The sequence below is a fragment of the Alligator sinensis genome, unplaced genomic scaffold (genome assembly GCF_000455745.1).
Source record: "Alligator sinensis unplaced genomic scaffold, ASM45574v1 scaffold54_1, whole genome shotgun sequence".
Taxonomy (NCBI): Eukaryota; Metazoa; Chordata; order Crocodylia; family Alligatoridae; genus Alligator; species Alligator sinensis.
Genome location: NW_005841962.1, coordinates 2,910,764 through 2,928,962, shown reverse-complemented (window position 1 = coordinate 2,928,962; position 18,199 = coordinate 2,910,764). Strand labels below are relative to the sequence as shown.

Genomic DNA, 18,199 nt, shown 5'->3' with positions numbered 1-18,199 from the left:
CATCCCTAAAGTTTAACACTGTACCCAGAAATGCAGTGTCCACAACTCCAGTTTGCTAATACACATATCAAACTGCTTCTTTGCTCTGCAGCTTCCTTGGCTTCTCGGTTAGTTAAGTGTTCTTCTGCTGACATTCTTATTCAGTTCTTCACTACCAGTGCATCTCAGGCAAGACCCAAGAAGTCATCCACTTGCTTTACTCAGCCTTGATGAGGCTGCAGGTGGAGTGCTGCATCCAGTTCTGGGCTCCACACTTTAGAAAGGATGTGGAGAAGCTTGAGGGAGTCCAGAGGTGAGCTACGCGCATGATTAGAGGTCAAGAGAGCAGGCCTTATGAGGAGAGGCTGAGGGGCATGGGACTTTTCAGCCTGGAGAAGCGAAGGCTCAGGGGTGACTTAGTGGCAGCCTATAAGTATATCAGGGGTGTGCATCAGGGTCTAGGTAAAGGTCTGTTCACCAGGGCACCCCAAGGGAAGACAAAGTCTAACAGTCACAAACTGCTGGAAGACCATTTTAGACTGGACATAAGAAAAAACTTCTTTACCATCTGAGTCTCCAGAACCTGGAATAGACTACCCCCTGGAAGTGGTGCTAGAACATACTCTGGAAATTTAAGAAATTAAGCAATTTAAGAAATGCTTGGATGCTTATCTTGCTGGGGTGATCTGACACCAACTGACTTCCTGTCCCTTGGGCAGGGGGTTGGACCTGATGATCTCACAAGGTCCCTTCCAGCCCTGATGTTTATGAAATCTACTACTACAAACCCCACAAAGAGATGTGATGGTGGTGTTAGTGATGATGATGATGATAAAAAAAATGTATACGCATCCGATCCTGACAAGGGCTAAGCACATTTTGCCATGGCCTGAAGGATCCCATTTCCATGGTCTTAGTGGCTTCAGCACAATTTAATTCATCTTTAACTGCTGACACTTCACCTCCCAGCAGGATTGGACACAAAATTCTAAATTATAGCAGCCAAAATGCTATGTTGTAATGGGACATCTAATGTTGCTATTAATTACTATTCAGTAAGCACTAATTATACATTTGGTGCTGTACAAAGTACAGTTTTAATGGTAGTTCCTGCCTGAAGGTAAATTATCTTGAAATAAAATCCACACAAAGCGGAATGATTCTCTTAGGCTAAGTTATACACGTGCAGGAAGTAAATGAGGCAAATGTTTGTGCGGTAAGGGAGCAAGTTAGGTATCAATGGGTGCTACTACATGAGACGTTTACTGTGGAGCTGCCTAATTACCTCTGCAGTAAACAACTCAGCATCTACACATGTGGCCCTATTAGGCTGCAGGAAACTAAACTCTGAAGCAGGATTGCACTTGTAAATACATGTGCTACCCTGCAGCAGAGTTTTTAGTGCACAACTGCACGTGATGTTTTATGCATTTCAGATGACAGCCCTCTTCCCCAAGGGGGCTAGGCCCCTTGGGCCCCAACATTGTCAGCCCCTCCGCAGCACATTGAGCCAGGTTGAAGCGGCCCTGGGCTGGCAGCTATGGCTGCCAGCTGAGGCTGCAGCAACCCAGCTCTACATGCTGCAGTCCTAGGCACATGTTCAAATTGTGCACTTGGGAACAATAAACTCTGGCATGATATGCACCGGAGTGTATTACTTTGAAGTAACTGCACATGTAGACGTGCCCAGTGACATTATCCCTGTTTCTGTTTACACGGGATTTTTTTTTAAAGAACAAAAGAACAAAGAATAAAAATCCTGAACCATTAATCACTGCTTTTGTGTAATGGAGGAGAAAAGGAAGCACATCACAGAAAACAAGGAACTGAGTATTTTGGAAAGCCAGGGTAATATTCCATTCTATTCTGTGTAGATCCCCGTATTGAGTTCATCACAACAGTGCCTGAGCACCTTACAATAGTGCAGTAAGCAATCTGACTACCAGCTACTACATGCTGTTTTCCCTCATCTTCTCTCTGGGAAAAAGTGCATGGCATGCAGTGTTTGCTATGGGAATTTATTTTTCATATGTATTTCCATGTTGCTCTATGTTTACATTACACAATGCAAGGTGAAAGTAATGCACCTTCTATTTGGAGTACAGATTAGTGACAGTCCTTAGTTCCTATGGGAATTCATTCCACAATCTCAGACTGGCTTCCAACCTCTGTCTCTGGCCCTTACATTATCAAAACCCATTGTGTCTGTTCACTCTTACTGCTAGGAATTCATGCTTTGCTTCTAATTTAAATTTAACTGGCTTTATCTTTCAGCCGTTGAGTTTTGTTGGGTCTTAAATGTCTTGCTGTTCTGAGTAAGACAAACGTAAATATAGCATGGAATCAAAACCAGGCTTCAAAACTGTATTATCTCCTGTAATGAATCAATAGGCACAAACATCACAATTGCCAACTAACCTGCACACATCTGACATCAGGAGTGAATCTGTCTGCCTAACCACCCAAAATATCACCTTAGAACATGAATACCTGGGTCCATCTTCAGGTCCAAAAATCATGACCTCTCCAAGCAGAGCTAAAGGAGCAGCACAAGCTTAATCCATGTGGTGTTTCTGGAAGTGAATGCCTTTGGTTCTCCTGATGCAGCATGTTTGCTGCTTAGATGCCAGTTATGTTATTTGGGTGCAGTTCATCCTGGTATTGCAGTCCCTTTACACTGACACTGCCCTGAGGAATTTCTGTGAAATAGAGGTTGCCCCTGGGTAGCACAGTGTTGGGATCAGCAGCTTCCTACTCAAGAGACATAAGGAATATTCCTAATAGGATAATGGAATGGCTGAAGGGCTTCTGTGCTGGTCAAAACACATCTGCATTACACAGACTCAAAGGGCATGTCTACACATGACATCATGTCGCTGTAATGATGCGTTATGGTGACGTAGCGACCACATGCATCTACACGTGACCAGCAGCTACTTTATCGTAGTGGTGCGCTCCCTCATTGTAGTGGCCCACTACGGCAAAGTAGCGGCTAAAAATAACCATGCGCCCGGCATACAGTGCAGTATGCGCCCAAAGAAAGTACTAAAGCATGACGCAGTAACAATGTCGTCATAGGGGAACGTGTAGATGCGCCCATTGTGGCATAAAGTTACCTTTGTTTCTCCTGTTGGGTGCAGAGATGAACTGGGCCCTTTATGACTGTAGTGTTGTTATACTCTCTTATCAGCGAATTCCTATATTAACAAAACTGAAGAGAGTCTATGCCTCTGGTGTATTTGTCTCTGTTGATATTGCTTGTTCACTTTGTTTCTTTTGTTCACAATTGGCAATGGGCAATGACAGATTTATGTTTCGATGTTATTTCTAGTCTGTTTTGCCTTAGATCTTGAGCAGTTTCAGCAGTGTCCAGGGAAAAACCCAATTTGAGATCCTAAAGAGTTCTTGTTGTTCTTAATGTTGAAGTTTGTTTGCACTGAATCACTAGACACACAGATGGTTGGAGAGGTCTTTCCCAGAAGCGACACTTATTTGCTTTTGTTATTTAACACTGTACAGAGTAGAACTGGCTGGAATTTTCCTTTTAGAAATGTTTGAACACCAACCCTTTTTCTCTTTCTCTCTGCTGCACATTGTTTTCAGAGAACCAACTCCAGACCCTTGGAGTTGATTTACTCAAATGGCAAAATGCCCGTCTTCACCACACTGATGCATACGACAATAAAAGTCTGATTGTAAGACGTGGACAGGAGTTTCAGCTGAAACTGATGTTTGACAGAGAGCTGAAAGACAATGACAAAGTGGGGCTGCAGTTCAGTTTTGGTAAGATCATAATTCCTAATGGTATGTTTAGCAATATGGGACTTGCCAAGTAGGACAGATTAACCCGAGCAGGCTGGCATGGTGTCTTGTCTCCTTGCCAGCAATTGTCAGATGCTTCAGGTGAGGATGAAGGAAGGCAATAGTGTATCTAGCCAGCTTTTAAAATACATCATTATGGTGGAGCAGGGGCAGTGCTAGAGGTGGGCTTGGGAGGCTATAGCCACCCCAAAATTCACCTTAGCCCCCCTGTAGCCACCCATCCCAGCACTGCCACTGCCACCTGCCCATGCCACGCAGCTAAGCCTACCCCACTCCTGCCCGCAGCCCAAAGAGGCACAGTGCTCCCAACCCCAGCCCAGCTCCGCAGTGGGAAGAGACTAGTGCTGCCCCTGCGGTAGAGACTCAGTTTTTCTCAGTAGTTCATAATTAGAGGATACGTCAAAGCATGAGGACTAGAAGTAAAACTGAATAGTCCTGACTCACAGACACCACTTTAACCATTAGACACTACAGTCTCCACACATGCTGATACCCCTTGTATGTATTTTGTTCTTGCTATACTTTCAGGTGATAAACCAATGAAATCCAGTGGAACCCTGGTGGCAATGACCTTGAGGTCTCAACAAGACTCTCAGTGCTGGTCTGCCAAGATTGCTAACACCAATGGAAAGGAGGTAGATTATCTTATCCCTTGTTAACTGAATTGGCAAATGTTGCTTCAGTTTTCCAGTGGATGCTCTGGGCCCACCAAGGTCTGAAGGGGCTGCAAGAAGCTTCTTATCCTTGAGAAAAGAAAGAAAGCTTTCTGCCAGTCCATGTAGGCTCCCTTCTGGTACAGATGGGTGGAGAGAGGAGCTGGGTCAACAGACTTCAAGCTGTGCTCAGGCCCCCTCCGTGCCTGGAAAAGAGTCACTAACTTGGGAAGAGTTGATCAGGGGTGTGGGGTGGAAGGCATGAATGCCGCATGCCCCCAGAGGCTGTTTGGGCACGGCAAACTCCTGCAGGCAGCGGCAGTGGTGCTGTTGGCGGCAGGAGCATGGTGGCAGCAAGCGGAAAGCTCCTGCAGGCAGCCGCAGTGCTGTTGGTGGGGGGGAGGGGGGACTGGCAACCACCCGCAGACCCAACCGGCAGCATCAGCAGCGGCCAGTGGTGATCGCGGACTGCCCACAGATGCCACTGTCAGTGACTGGGGTGGGGGGCGCCGCCAGCAGTGTCAGTGGTGCCTTTTTGCAGGGGGTGCACCGCCATGCTCAGGGGGTGCACATGCACCCGCATGCACCACCTATGCATCGCCAATGATGGGAGGAGTACTTGGAGCTCTGAACTGGCTTCTGCCACCATTTTCCCCTCTGCTCAACAGCTTTAAATGAGCAATGGAGTCCCATTTCATTTACTGCTGTCTTGCTATATGTATAAAAGTTGACTCATCCCCCATGCCCTCCCTTTCTCCCTGCAGCACATGCCACAGACTTAACAAGATTAATTGCTCACTGTAAAATTGCTTCTTGGCCTTTTGGTTCAGATCAAGTGTCTGGCTGGGGCATCCAAATCTCAAGACCTCTGGGCATGGGCCAGCATGTAGGATGCCTGCCAATGGATTGGGAAGTATCTGAAGTCCCAGGGTGAGAGCCTGGGATGAAGGATGCTCGCTGGTTGCAGCGCCATACATGGTGTTTAGAATGATTGAGGTCTGCCTGCTCAACCAATATGGGTTTTTGGAATGATTGAGTTCTACTTAGTCGACACGATTTGGAACTGATTTGACCTGGAACATGAAATATATTAATAATAATAAAAAAATCTCAGCTTCACATTCATTCACACTTAAGAGGGACAATATGATATATAATCATCTGTCTTGTGATTTACCTAGTGCCTGGTTACTGTGGCCAGTCCAGCAGATGCAGCTATTGGAAAATACCTTTTGTGTGTGAAAACTGGAGCTGATGTTTATAAACCTGGAAACACTGTCTACTTGTTGTTCAACCCTTGGTGTAAAGGTAAAGCAAATGACTTATTGCTAATGGGATTAGAATTACTGCTAGGTAAGTCTGTTTGGGGGAGGTACTTTCCTTACATTTTCCTTATTTATTCTCAATATGTTGGTATCTTTCTCCTTTAAACACTGAGACCCAAATCTGCAAGCCTTCCCCACAGAAATCTTAAGCCAGTAATATTTAGGAAGAACGTTGGGATTCCTTATTCACTGGCATGTAGTACTCACAGTGCTAGCCCTTTTAAGTCAGTGTGACTGCTTTTATGAGCACACGCTCACCAATGGGAATAAAACAATGACAGAGTTCATTGTGAATAGGTATTTCATTTTCAAGGCAGAAAGAAAGGAAAGGTCAGTCAGGACTTATATCTGAACATTGTTCTGTCATTATTTTGGAACAGTTGGTTGACCTTTGAAAAGTTTTTGACCGTGTGAGTGAAAATCAAGTAATATGTCTGTGTGTTTGTTTCAGCTGATGCCGTTTTCATGCCTAGCGATGCTGAAAGGCTGGAGTATGTTCTCAATGACACAGGCTACCTCTATGTTGGATCATCAGAAAAAATATTTGAGAAACCCTGGAACTTTGGGCAGGTAAAAATAAGGATTGTTTCTGTATTAATACAAGCTCCTCCACTTGATGTAAGCAGGTGTTGTGGTGCTATTCCAATAAGTTAGACCCATCATTATGTTCAGGAAGCTACTTAAGCACATGCATAATTCAAACCGTGTGATTAGTCCTATTGATTTCAATGAGGCATACTCACACACTTAATATAATACATATGCTTAAGTGCCTTTTTCAGTCAGGGCATGAGAATGGAGTTCTGTGGTAGGTTTATCATCAGATCACAGCCCCCAAAATGAAGCATTTGAGAACTAGAGACAATCTTTACAGGACCCTAGGTAAATCCAGAACCTTTAGGAAGGTCTCTCCGAAAAGGGCCATTCTACCATGAGAATGACACTCATAACACATCTTCCACCACTTACTAGCCCTCTGCCTCATAATCTTTTTTTAATAAAGGTAATTAAAGAAACCTAACAAATCAAAAGCAAAAGCCTTTTTCCAAAACTCCATGTTATCCACTAGAGATCCCATTATTGCATCCATTTCACATACAAAGCTGTTACGATACCGCTATGATGGATAGAAATATAAGATTCTAAGACAGACAGACAGTCTTAAAAAGTGTTCGTTACTAATGTGGTGAAGTCCATGGAACATTAAGAAATAACATGCCTGATCCTTCAGCCCATTATATCAGTATAAGAAAAAGGAGAAGTAGGCCTCAAATGTTTGAGGATCTCATCTGTGTCAAATTCACTAATTAACCAGATCCACCAATTAACTAGACTGAGCAGACAAAGATGTCTGTTCAGCCTTCTCTCCCAGAAATTTTATCCTCCTAGGACAGCTGAGAGGTACCATTAGGAAAGTAATGTGGGAAATCGTGTGTGTATTATGGGTAGAGAGAGAGAGCTTTGATCCCTAGTGCTCTGTCTGGTATCTTGACCTCTACACTCACTCCAGAAATTAAAACAGCATAGTAATAGATAATGGGGCAGGTTTAATTTAATCCAGTAGAGGGCAATTACACACACACTGGGCACATCCACATGAAACATGTACTGTGGAGCTGACGAATGAGCTTTTCAGTGAAGTTTCTCAGTCTATACGTGCAGACCTATTAGGGCAAAAAACGAATAAAGGCTGCCATAGGTTATTTCTTGTAAATACAAGTACTATCCTGTGGCAGCATTCTTTAGTCTGGCACAATACACATGTAGACAGAGACAGGAATGGCTGGGGCATGAGGGTGCTTCAGTGCAGGGACTGCCTGCCAGCTAGCCCTGTACTAGAGCACCCTCGTGCCCGCAGCATGTTGAGCCAAGTTGGAACAGCCCCGGGCTGGCAGGCTGACCCCAGGGTCCCCTGCCAGCCAGGGCTGCTCTGCTCCAGCTCAGCATGCTAAGGTCCTGAGTGTACATGTAAATGCAGTGCCTAGGAGCAATAAACTCTGGCGCAAACTGCACCAGAGTTTATTCATTCACATTAATAGATGCACCTGCAGAGTAAGAACAGTATACAGGCAGATATCTCTTGCTGTTGGTGCTTTTTCACAAATGCTGCAATTTCACAAATGCAGTATAGCAAAGCCTGATCTAAATGCCATATCAAAGTTTTCTATGTTAAGTGTGACCGATAGCTATAGCATTGTTCAAAGAGCTGTCCATATCCTGGAACTTATTCTGTTAATAAACAGGGAAAATTTCAGTCAAAGCTGAATCACTTATTTGTGGTTGTGTCAAGTTATATTAGCCTTTCATTTAATTTCTATGTGAATTAGATTCTCAGAAGTTTTATAGATACTTGTTTAGTAGGCTGGAACAAACTGTGCTTGTCTTCTCTTTTTCTTCAGCATCTGCTTTATACAACACCTTCTATCATGCCAAATACATACAGAGATGTTGCAACAAAGATTTGTTCATGCTCCACTTACTCATCCAGGCTTTTCTTACTCATGCCGGTAGTCCCATTGACCTCTCTCCAATTGTGCATGTGACCAAGGGCTACTTATTTGACTGTGGATTTCTAGAATATGTCCTATCTATCTACACATGGTGACAGATCTGTACCTTTCCCTCATAGATGACCTTCCTACTTGAGGCTTAAGGTAGAGGAGAGGCAGCATTAGGAAACTTGTCCTGTTCTACTAATGACCAAAAGATTTTGGTCTCTAGGCCTTTCGTGAGCATTACCATCATTTGATATCCTAAAGAAGGTTTAGAGGTTAATTTAATGCCTATCATATAGTTTTGTTCAGAAATTAAACTGAAATCAGTTGATCAATTTGAGGCAATTTGTGATTCAGAGTAGTAAGATAAGAGTCCTTGTTTCTCTCCAAAACAGTTCGAGGAAGATGTCTTGGACTCCTGTATGTATCTCCTAGACAAAAGTGGACTCAAGCAAAACTTCAGAAAGGATCCCGTGACTGTGTCCAGGACCATGTCTGCTTTGGTATGGTTCTTTGTCAAAAGAGGTTTGCCATTGACTCTTTTTTTTTTTAAAGCTTAACCTACAAAATAGATTGTCCCATCTTCCCACTTTTTTTTGGTCTCTAGCATTTAGAACACCATTCCATACCTCCTCCTGCTTGTCAGTGCATAAAGGAGGGTCTGAGAAAGCTGCAGCAAGGGAAAAGGCAGCTGGATGTAACATCCAGCATCAGGTGGCTAGTTCTCTCTTACTCATGGCTACTGTCCTGAAACTGTTGGCTGAGGAGTGGGGCCTTTGATAGGTGTGAAGGATTAGCAAAGCAGCCATTTTCCATGACATGATTCCTTTCATAACAATAGAACCAATGCTGTCCTGGGCAGTGATAACACCATCTCTCTGATTTTCTGAGCCTGGATTTTTTTGGCTGAGAGAAGCCAGTTAGTGATAGTAAGACATTCTTGCTAACTGCCATAGACATGAAGAGTGGCTATGGCAGTTTTATAGAGCAAGTGCAGATGAAGGAGGAACCTCCTCAGATCACTTGTGGATCACTTGTGGACTTTGTTTTCTGTATGTGCATTTATGTTTCAGGTTAATTCCAATGATGATGCAGGAGTCCTGTTTGGAAACTGGTCAGGAAATTATGGTAGTGGGACCTCTCCATTGGCCTGGACAGGAAGTGCCACAATTTTACAGAAATATTACAAAACTAAAAAGCCCATCTGTTTTGGCCAGTGTTGGGTCTTCTCTGGAGTTCTGACTACAGGTAAGGCATGTCTTGTCTCTCTTGCCTGATACTCTAGCATTGGGTAGATGTTCCTCACCATAGTACAGCAGGTGTAGAGCAACTTCTGAGCAGTCCTTTCTGGTAATGTTTGCTCTGCCTTTCAGTCATGCGCTGCCTGGGAATCCCTGCCAGAAGTGTGAGTAACTTTGCTTCAGCTCACGATACTCAGGAAAATCTGAAAGTTGACATCTTCCTGAATGAATGTGGAGAAAAAGTGGACAAGCTGACCACAGACTCTGTCTGGTAGGTCTAAATGTTGCTAAGTAATTCCTGTTCTCTTGAATGCTTCCAGTGTTTCAGAGCACTGGCAGGTTTTTGCTTTAAAGCGTCTCTGTTATTTCGAGTTTGTTGTTGAAAAATAAGAGAAAGTGGGAATGTTCTGGGCAAGCATCCCCCAGTTAATTGTGCCCTCTAGGGGAATTTTCTGAGATGAATAGACAGGGTTTGTACTATGGCAGAAACACTAACAGATCTGCATTTCCATTATAAGTTTCCCTTTGGAGCTACACAGTTTTTTTTCCTGCCAAGCTGAGATTTCCCATCTCTTTCTTTTTCCCTGAAGTTGAATTGTCCTGGAAAGTACAAGGAAACACAATTCATCCATTTCTGTGCATAAGGAGGGGAAAAAACAGTCCTTTTTCATTATAAAAAAAAATCATTGTTTGGTTCTAGTGCACATGTGGTTGGTGCTAGATATTTGATATTTAGTAGGAAAAAGAGCCCTTGTGCCAGATAAATGTGTTTGAGTGACTTGATGAAATCTGGGGTTGATTTGGCTACATTATCAGCCTTTGAAAATGCTACTTTGCTTGTGAGCAGAAAGGACCTAACCCAATGTCCATGGAAGTCAATGGAAAAAATCTCTTTGCATTTGATCAGGCCATATATTTTTAACAGTAAAAGGAAACATTTTTAACAATGATCACGTAGTCCAGACAAAACTACCATACACACACAAGCCTCACTGATTTGTAGAGACTGAGGAAGTCATCTTTAGGAACCCACAGCCGTTTAAATCAATAGAGATGCAGGCCAATGGGCTTTGAATGCGGGGTTCAATGCTTGTCTCATCAGCTACATAATTGCATATCTATCTTTCCTCTCCCCAGTTAGAGGGCCAGACTGTGACCCTACCCCTATATTCACATCACCCTGCACATAGTCTAACTGGTATCAGTGGTACTACTGATTAAAGTATACCAAACCTTCAAAGTATGTAAGGTATTGTAGTCTGGCCCTGGATGACAGAAAGATGAAACAGTCCCACAAATGTTCACCCTCTTTAGCTCAGTATTAATTGTACCCTGTCATTTAAATAAGAGTTTTTTACTTTCTTCAAAAGAAAACTCTGCTGTAAAAAAGAGCATGAGTGTCAGTGCTCAAAACTGACCCTGAATCTTCCTGTCAAGAGGTGGTCAGACTTTCCACTCCACATTTGAAGTCCTGCAGGTTGAACTTGCATGGTACATTACAGGAAGTAAATATGTATTTTTTTGACTTTGCAATCTAAATGCACCTAGGAATTTCCACGTGTGGAATGATGTGTGGATGAAAAGGTCAGACCTGCCGGAGGGCTTTGATGGCTGGCAGGCAATCGATGCCACTCCACAAGAGATAAGTCAAGGTAGGATTGACATAAAAAGCCGCTGCTTGATCCTGGGGGGAATGTTCCACATTGACACTATGGTAAGGTTTGTTAGACGCGAGGAAAGCAGACAGAGGCTGCATGACAGTAGGAAAACTTCTCCGTATTGAATCTTTGCAAACAACAGAACAAATGCTCTGGCGGTTGATCAGACCACAGTTATACTGCTTTCCTTTGTGGGGAGGAACACACAGTAGGCAGGAGGCAGATCTACAAAGACCAGTTCAAAAGTCCCAATGCGCCATGACCTGCAAGGTTTCTGCCTGGGCCCCAGAGAAACAATGTGGGAGGAGGGAGCACAGCTCCCAGGGTTTCCCATGTATACAGTGCCTTTTCCCTGAGAAGGAGTGACCTCAGCTGGGGGCTATATGCCTGTGACTGAAATTATTTTCAGTGTTACCTGTGTTGGACACACTGGGTGAAGTGACTTGATCAGAATCAGGCAGCGAGTGAATGACAGAGCCAGGAATTGACTCAGGCAGCCTAAATCCACTTGCCCTTGAAGCTAAGTACCCTGAATCCACTTGCCCTTATACGTGTGCTCTGGGACTAGGGGTGGAGGGGGGAGCATTTTAGTTAGGGTAGCTCTCGGTAGCCACCGTAGTTAAAACACTGCAGTTTCTCATGTATTTAGCATCCCACATTTCAAAACGGTCACTGGGGCACTTTAACTAAAGCATGTTTGATGAGCTTCAGTTAAAGTGCCCCCACCACCATTTTGAAACATGGGACGCTGAAGACATGCGACTGCAGCGTGCTGGAGCGTTGTGATGAGAATGCTGCAGCAGACTTGATGAAGCAAGTCTTCATCAGACTTGCTTCAAGTCTGCTCCTATGCGTTGTAATCAGCGTGTGTTGGAGCACTTGTATAGGCACGCAAGACCATTCCCTTCTAAGTAAAATTTACAAAAGCTCTTGCCAGGCCTTTGAAATATGTGCTTTTGGTTCAAAGTATATATTGTCACATCAGAAATGTGCTCCTTAAAGAAGGAGGACCATCATAGAGAAAATGTATTGCCAAGATTCAGTTACCAAGGCTGGGAGGCACGGATAAGGAAGGACAGTGCTACTGTGGGCATGTAGTAGGGGGATGATGCTGGAGGCTTAGTTCATACATGTGAAAAACAGGTAATGTTCATATCCTTTAGGTATTTTCCAGTGTGGCCCTTCTCCACTGAAAGCTATCAGAAGCGGAGAAGTCTATTTGCCCTATGACTCCAAGTTTATATTTGCTGAAGTGAATGCTGATAAGGTTTACTGGCTTGTGAAGAATGTAGCCGGCAAAGACAAATACATCAAGCTCCGCGAGGAGACCAAAGCCATTGGGAAGAACATCAGCACCAAAGCCATTGGAAAAAACATGCGGGAAGACATCACAGCTCAATACAAGTTCTTGGAAGGTGACCAGCAATTGAGATCTTTCTAACATCCTATAGTAGAGTAAGGCATTCGATGAGGCCAGAAGTCCCGTGATACTCTGTGGTAGCCAAAGTAGCCACATGCTTTATCAATGTGGAAAAACAATGGGCTGCATTTAAAGAATGCAGTATTGAAGTCTTGCAAAGTACCTGAAGAAGTAGTGAGGAAATTAGGAAAATCCAGACATGAATATTATGTCTGTAGTGACACCTACTGTCTGTAGCCAGCATGCAAGGCAGCAGATCCAGTTACTGATTCAGAAACTCTGCTTCATCCAAACTTGCTCCATTTCCTTCCATCTCTTTCTTCTTCTTTCTACAAATTATATCCTATTTCAAGAAGCAGGCTCCTCCTTCCACACTTCCAGAAACTCACTGCAATAGGCAATAGGAATCTCTCACATGAGAATTGGCAGGACTGGGAAAACTAAAGAGCTTTGGGGAAAGCGGTTTTGTGTAGACTTTGCAATTTGATCTCTCGTCTCACAAAACTTTATTTGCTCTTGTAGACCTAGGTCCTTGCGGACAAAAGCCAAAAATATTTGAACCTTCTCCAAGCTTCAATTTGTGTATGTCGTACTAAGTTGAACACATTATTGTACTTTTCAGTCATCGCATATATTGATCTGATACGCGGTCATCCTCTCTCATGCATAAATTGTTTAAATGTGGTGGCTTACATTTTCAAAAAAGACTAGTGTTTTATTGAGTACCCAATTTAAGATGCACATTTTCCAGCAAATGCTTAGAATCCACCTTCTAAAATCAGGCTTTCAAGTGTCTCAGGTTGGCAACCCAAAAAATCATGAATTACTTCTGAAAATTTGGCCCAGGTACTGTTTAAACTAAAATAGCCATGTATCTCTTCTGAGATTGAACATGGAGTGATCCCTGCTAGGAAACATGGTCTGTTGTGCCATCTGTATTTTAGCAGCAGGATAAACAATGAGAAGTTGGATCTGGCCGCAGAGTCTATAATCCACAATTTATTATGACTTCAGCTTTGCTTTTTCTTTTTGTGTTATTCAGGGTCATCAGAGGAAAGGAAAACCATGGAAAAAGCTTGCTCCTTTCTCAGATGTTCAGATATGGTAGATGCTAGGCTCTCCTCTTCTCCACTCACAGCTGGGATCCAGCTGAAGACAGATGGTGAAAAATCTTTGTGGCCGGGCAACCCCATTGATTTGAAAATCATTGTAAACAGCACTTCAGCTGAATCATGGACAGCCAGTCTCACTGCCTCTTGCCAGCTGCAGTCCTATACTGGGAAAGTAGAGGCCAATCTTGGATTTATCAAGCAGACTGTCCAGACTGAAGGCAAACCTGGTAGGTCCATATGTTTTTAATCACAAGCCATGGGCCGTTTCTGGAGATATTGCAGCGTGACCTCACTTTGTGTACTGACTCAGTGGGTGTATGGACTCTGGGGGTCTGAGGATGTTTTTGGTTCTGTCCAGCACACAGAAGAGAGAATTGTGCAGAGGAAACTTCTGCTCATTACTACTCCTTTGAATGGCAGTCACATTCAGGGGCACAGTCATGGACCCGGTTCCAATTTGAGTCCGGCACTCTGCATACACACACAGAACAAAATGACTGAACTTGCAGACTAGATATAAGTGTTCTTCAGTCCTGGCTACACATTACATATATTATGCAATTAACTAGTTAATCACACAATAAATTGTTCAAACTAAGACCGGCCAGAAGTGCACAGTAGTTGTCACACAATTAACCGGTAGATTGCATAATAAATTGAGACTGGCCACACATGCTAAGTAGTTATCACAATAAAAAATGATTCTCCAGCTAGAAAAAGAGCCAGCCAGCTATAAAGCAAGTGCCTGAAGATGTGTAACAACTCTGTTGCTGGTTTTTATCCAGTTTTCATTTGAACATGTAGCAGGGTCTTTAGTCTGATGGCTTTTGAGTTGTCTGCATGAAATAAATTGCCTGAGTGAGTGTTAATAGGACCAAAGTTCACGCTGTCCAGATTTTGGCAGTGAGCTGTAATGGTTGTGAATTTAATCCTCCCTCCCCCTACTTTCCCATTTCTTAGTTCCTGTTTCTGTTTTGTTGATAAACATTTGGTGAATAGTTTATGCCAGGGGGGCTCAACCTCTGGCCCACAGGCGACATGTGGCCCATGGGGCCATAGCATCTGGCCCGCAGGTTGGGAAATTTGGCAGCGGAGGAGCAGCAGCCATTAATATGGCCACACTCCTCCCTGCCAACTTCCCAAGCCCCACATGGTGGACTGGGCCAGTCTGTGACCCATGGGACTGAACCACACCCCCCTGCTTCTGTCGGGCCGTGCCCCCTTCCCTCCCTGAAGGGCTGGATTTGGGCCTGGCCATGTCCTCTTCCCCCACAAGGCCAGGCCATGCCCCCTTCCCTCTCCACGGGTCAGATCAAGCTTCTTCCCCTCTGGGACTATATTGGGGCTAGCCTGCCCCCCACCCCACTCCAGATGGTGCCCTCTGTGCCCACCTGGGTTCCAGATTGGGAACACTGGCTACATCTGACCCACAGACAGACTGGGCATTGCCGATTGGGTCCACCAGATAAAAAGGTTGAACACTGCTGATTTATACAGACCCATTTCAGCCTGTTGGCCCTGACAGACTGTTCACAAAGGGTATGCCCATACTACCTCTATGCTGTATCCTGGGCTACCATTGACAAACACCTACCAGCATCTTGCTCCAGTAGCATGATTAGGAATGTGCCAAGTGTTGAGTCAGAGAGGGCACCCAAAGTGAGTGTTGTTTTAAAGGGGGAACCTGTGCCATGGCACCAGCAGCTCAGCTTCTCTCCTGCCCAGGGCACCAAAAGATGTTCCTGATCAGCCCATACCAACCCAGGCAGCTCAGAGCAGCCCTGCAGGGGCTTTGGAGTTGGGTTACATTTCAGAGGGGTTGTTCTTGGGAGTGGCACAGAGGCCCTAAAGCTGTTTGTTACTCTGTGTGTTTCCTGTAGTCAATGAGATTGCTTGGTAGTTTGCCTGATCCTTGACAAGATGACTGAAACTGGATGCACAGGAGAATAATGAATGATAAATAATTTGTAGCAAATCATGCACTTGCAATAATGATTTCTGATTAATAGTCACTTGTGCTAAAATTCATTCAACTCTCAGCTCTACGATTTTCATTTTAGTTTAAAATGACTGTCCCAGTGCACAGAGGGGATGTGGCAGGACACTACACCATGGACCTATGCTGGGGATGGGTGAATTTATAGATGAGGACAAGAAGTTTAAAGAAAACTAGAGGTGTCTGTACACATGTGAGGATGCTACGCTAACACACTAATTACAGCGCGTTGGAGCAGACTCCATTAACTGAGATGCCTAATCAATGAATCGCGTTTGCTGGAGTGTGCTCCGTAGCACGCTCCAGTAGCCTCTGCATCTCATGTATTCAGCATCCCTGTGCTTCAAAATGCCAGTGGGGGGGCTTTAACTAAAGCTTGTTCAATGAGCTTTAGTTAAAGCACCCCCATTGCCATTTTGAAGCATGGGATGCTGAATACACGAGACGCTGCGGGTGCTTTCATTAGAGCTGTTCTTGGAGCCACTCTAATTAACCATCTCCACACCCGACCATCACCACCCCTAGAGCATGTGTTAAGATGCCCTAGAGGGATAGGAGGTTTGTGGCTACCCAGAATTCAGTCTCGAGCACAGCCAAGCCTGAGGCCTTTCCCAGGCACTGAATGGACATGAAAATGATTCAGATAATGAATTGTGAAACCTAAGTTAAAAAATAAGGGAAAATTCTACAGTGACAATAACCACCTTGTAGCCTGTGCCTCTGGAGCGTGCTTTAAAGGCAGCCAAGCATTTTATATAATTAAATCTGTCAGACTGCTTTGAGGGAGTAGACTGTCAAGAGCTAAATGAGACAGTTTTCACTTGCCCAGTCCAACCTTCCTTCCCTGGGGGTCTTTCTGTCCTTGGTTAGCATCCCTCCAGGCCCCACTGTGACACAGGCTTGGATGGGATTCCCTTTACAGATTTACAGCCCCTTTCCTCAGGCGCCCTGCAGGCGCACCCTCCTAAAATTCAGCCAGCCCTGAATTTTGTCCGAACAGAAGGCAAACAACCCTGGCTCTTGGTCCGTCATGAAAACTATGCAGCACATGCAGTTAATGATATATAGAGTAGACACCAGAACTGATTTTCTGCTCCACTCTTTTGTTGCTTTCTAATAAAGAAACGGTGTTAACGGTGACTTTTATTTGATTTTTTTCTTGTGTTTGGCCAGCGATTGAGATCCCTCTGAATGTGGCAGCTGATACTTACATAAAGACACTGGCATCTGTGGAGGATGAACTTCTCATCAAAGTTAATATTATTGCTGAGGTTCAGGAAACGGGTGAAAAGGTTTCTGATGAGCTAACGCTTGCATTCCAATACCCCTCTATAAAGGTGGAGGTAAGAACTTAAACGAGCGTGGAAAGACCAGTATTTAGATGCCATGGCCTTCAACTGCCTGAAGGGTGGTTACAAAGGGGATGTAGCTGGGCTGTTCTCAGTGGTGGCAGATGACAGAACAAGGAGCAACGGTCTCCAGTTGCAGCAAGGGAAGTTTATGTTAGATCTAACTAACTTTCTCACTAGGAGAGTAGTAAATCACTGGAACGGCTTACCCAGAAAGGCTGTGAAATCTCCCCCTTAAGACCCGAGTAGACAAAGCCTTGACTGGGATGATCTAGTTGGGGTGCTCCTGCTTGGGGCAGGGGTTGGACTAGATGACCTCCTGAGGTCCCTTCCAGCCCTAACTTTCTATGATTCTATGGCAATGGGAGTTACAAGAAAAAAAATCTAAGGATGGCCGTATTGGTAAAGAGATGAGCCAGAAATATGAACACCAGGCTTAGGAGCCAAATATTTTTCCTAAATAGGGGACAGTGGGACCTACAATAACTTTCCTAAATCTACATTTAGGCACCTAATAAATGGCCTGATTTTTAACATTACTTCCATTAACTACATCAGGAGCTTCTAACTGCTCATCAGTTTTGAAAGCCAAGCCTGTTGTTTTACAGGTCTAAATCGGTGATTCTCAACCAGGGTGCCTTGAAATCTTTTCAAGGATGCCACAGTGTAACAGATAGCATCAGCTCTGTTGGGTGTGCAAATATGATTCACAAGATAAACCCAGAGATCTCAAATAGGAACACATAGGGTACTTTTACATGTGCTCCAAGGGTGGCTCTTTAATTAGGGTGGCTCTCAAAGCCGCTCCAAGTAAAGCGCCACTGTGTCTCCTGTATCAGTGTCTCTGCACTTGAAAAGGGTAGTGGGGGTTCTTGAACTAAAGCTTGTTCGATGAACTTTAGTTCACGTGCCCCCCCACTGCCATTTTTAAGCATGGGGATGCTGATACACGAGAAGCAGGAGGCTGCTGGAGCATGGCAATTGACTCCGTTAATTGAGTCTGTTTCGATGCACTGGAATTCCAGTGGGTCAGAGCAGCCTCTGTGCTGGTGTATAGGCGCCCAAAGTGTTAAAACATTCTGATCTTTTGTGATCTTTTTGAGTTTTTAGTAAAAAAGAGTCATGGGCGACCGGTGCCTCCTGAGTCCG

General features: G+C 44.3%; 1 protein-coding gene across 1 annotated transcript in view; it reads left to right on the top strand.

The window, feature by feature from the left end:
- Positions 1-1,766: 1,766 nt before the first annotated feature.
- TGM4 (transglutaminase 4) overlaps positions 1,767-18,199 on the top strand; it is an 18,900-nt gene continuing 2,467 nt past the window's right edge. The window contains exons 1-12 of the mRNA XM_006020663.1: positions 1,767-1,827; positions 3,583-3,762; positions 4,330-4,436; positions 5,636-5,762; positions 6,231-6,349; positions 8,670-8,777; positions 9,348-9,522; positions 9,648-9,786; positions 11,064-11,167; positions 12,337-12,588; positions 13,636-13,932; positions 16,875-17,044. Coding sequence (XP_006020725.1) covers positions 1,767-1,827; positions 3,583-3,762; positions 4,330-4,436; positions 5,636-5,762; positions 6,231-6,349; positions 8,670-8,777; positions 9,348-9,522; positions 9,648-9,786; positions 11,064-11,167; positions 12,337-12,588; positions 13,636-13,932; positions 16,875-17,044 — 1,839 coding nt within the window. The remainder of the gene's footprint in view (positions 1,828-3,582; positions 3,763-4,329; positions 4,437-5,635; positions 5,763-6,230; positions 6,350-8,669; positions 8,778-9,347; positions 9,523-9,647; positions 9,787-11,063; positions 11,168-12,336; positions 12,589-13,635; positions 13,933-16,874; positions 17,045-18,199) is intronic.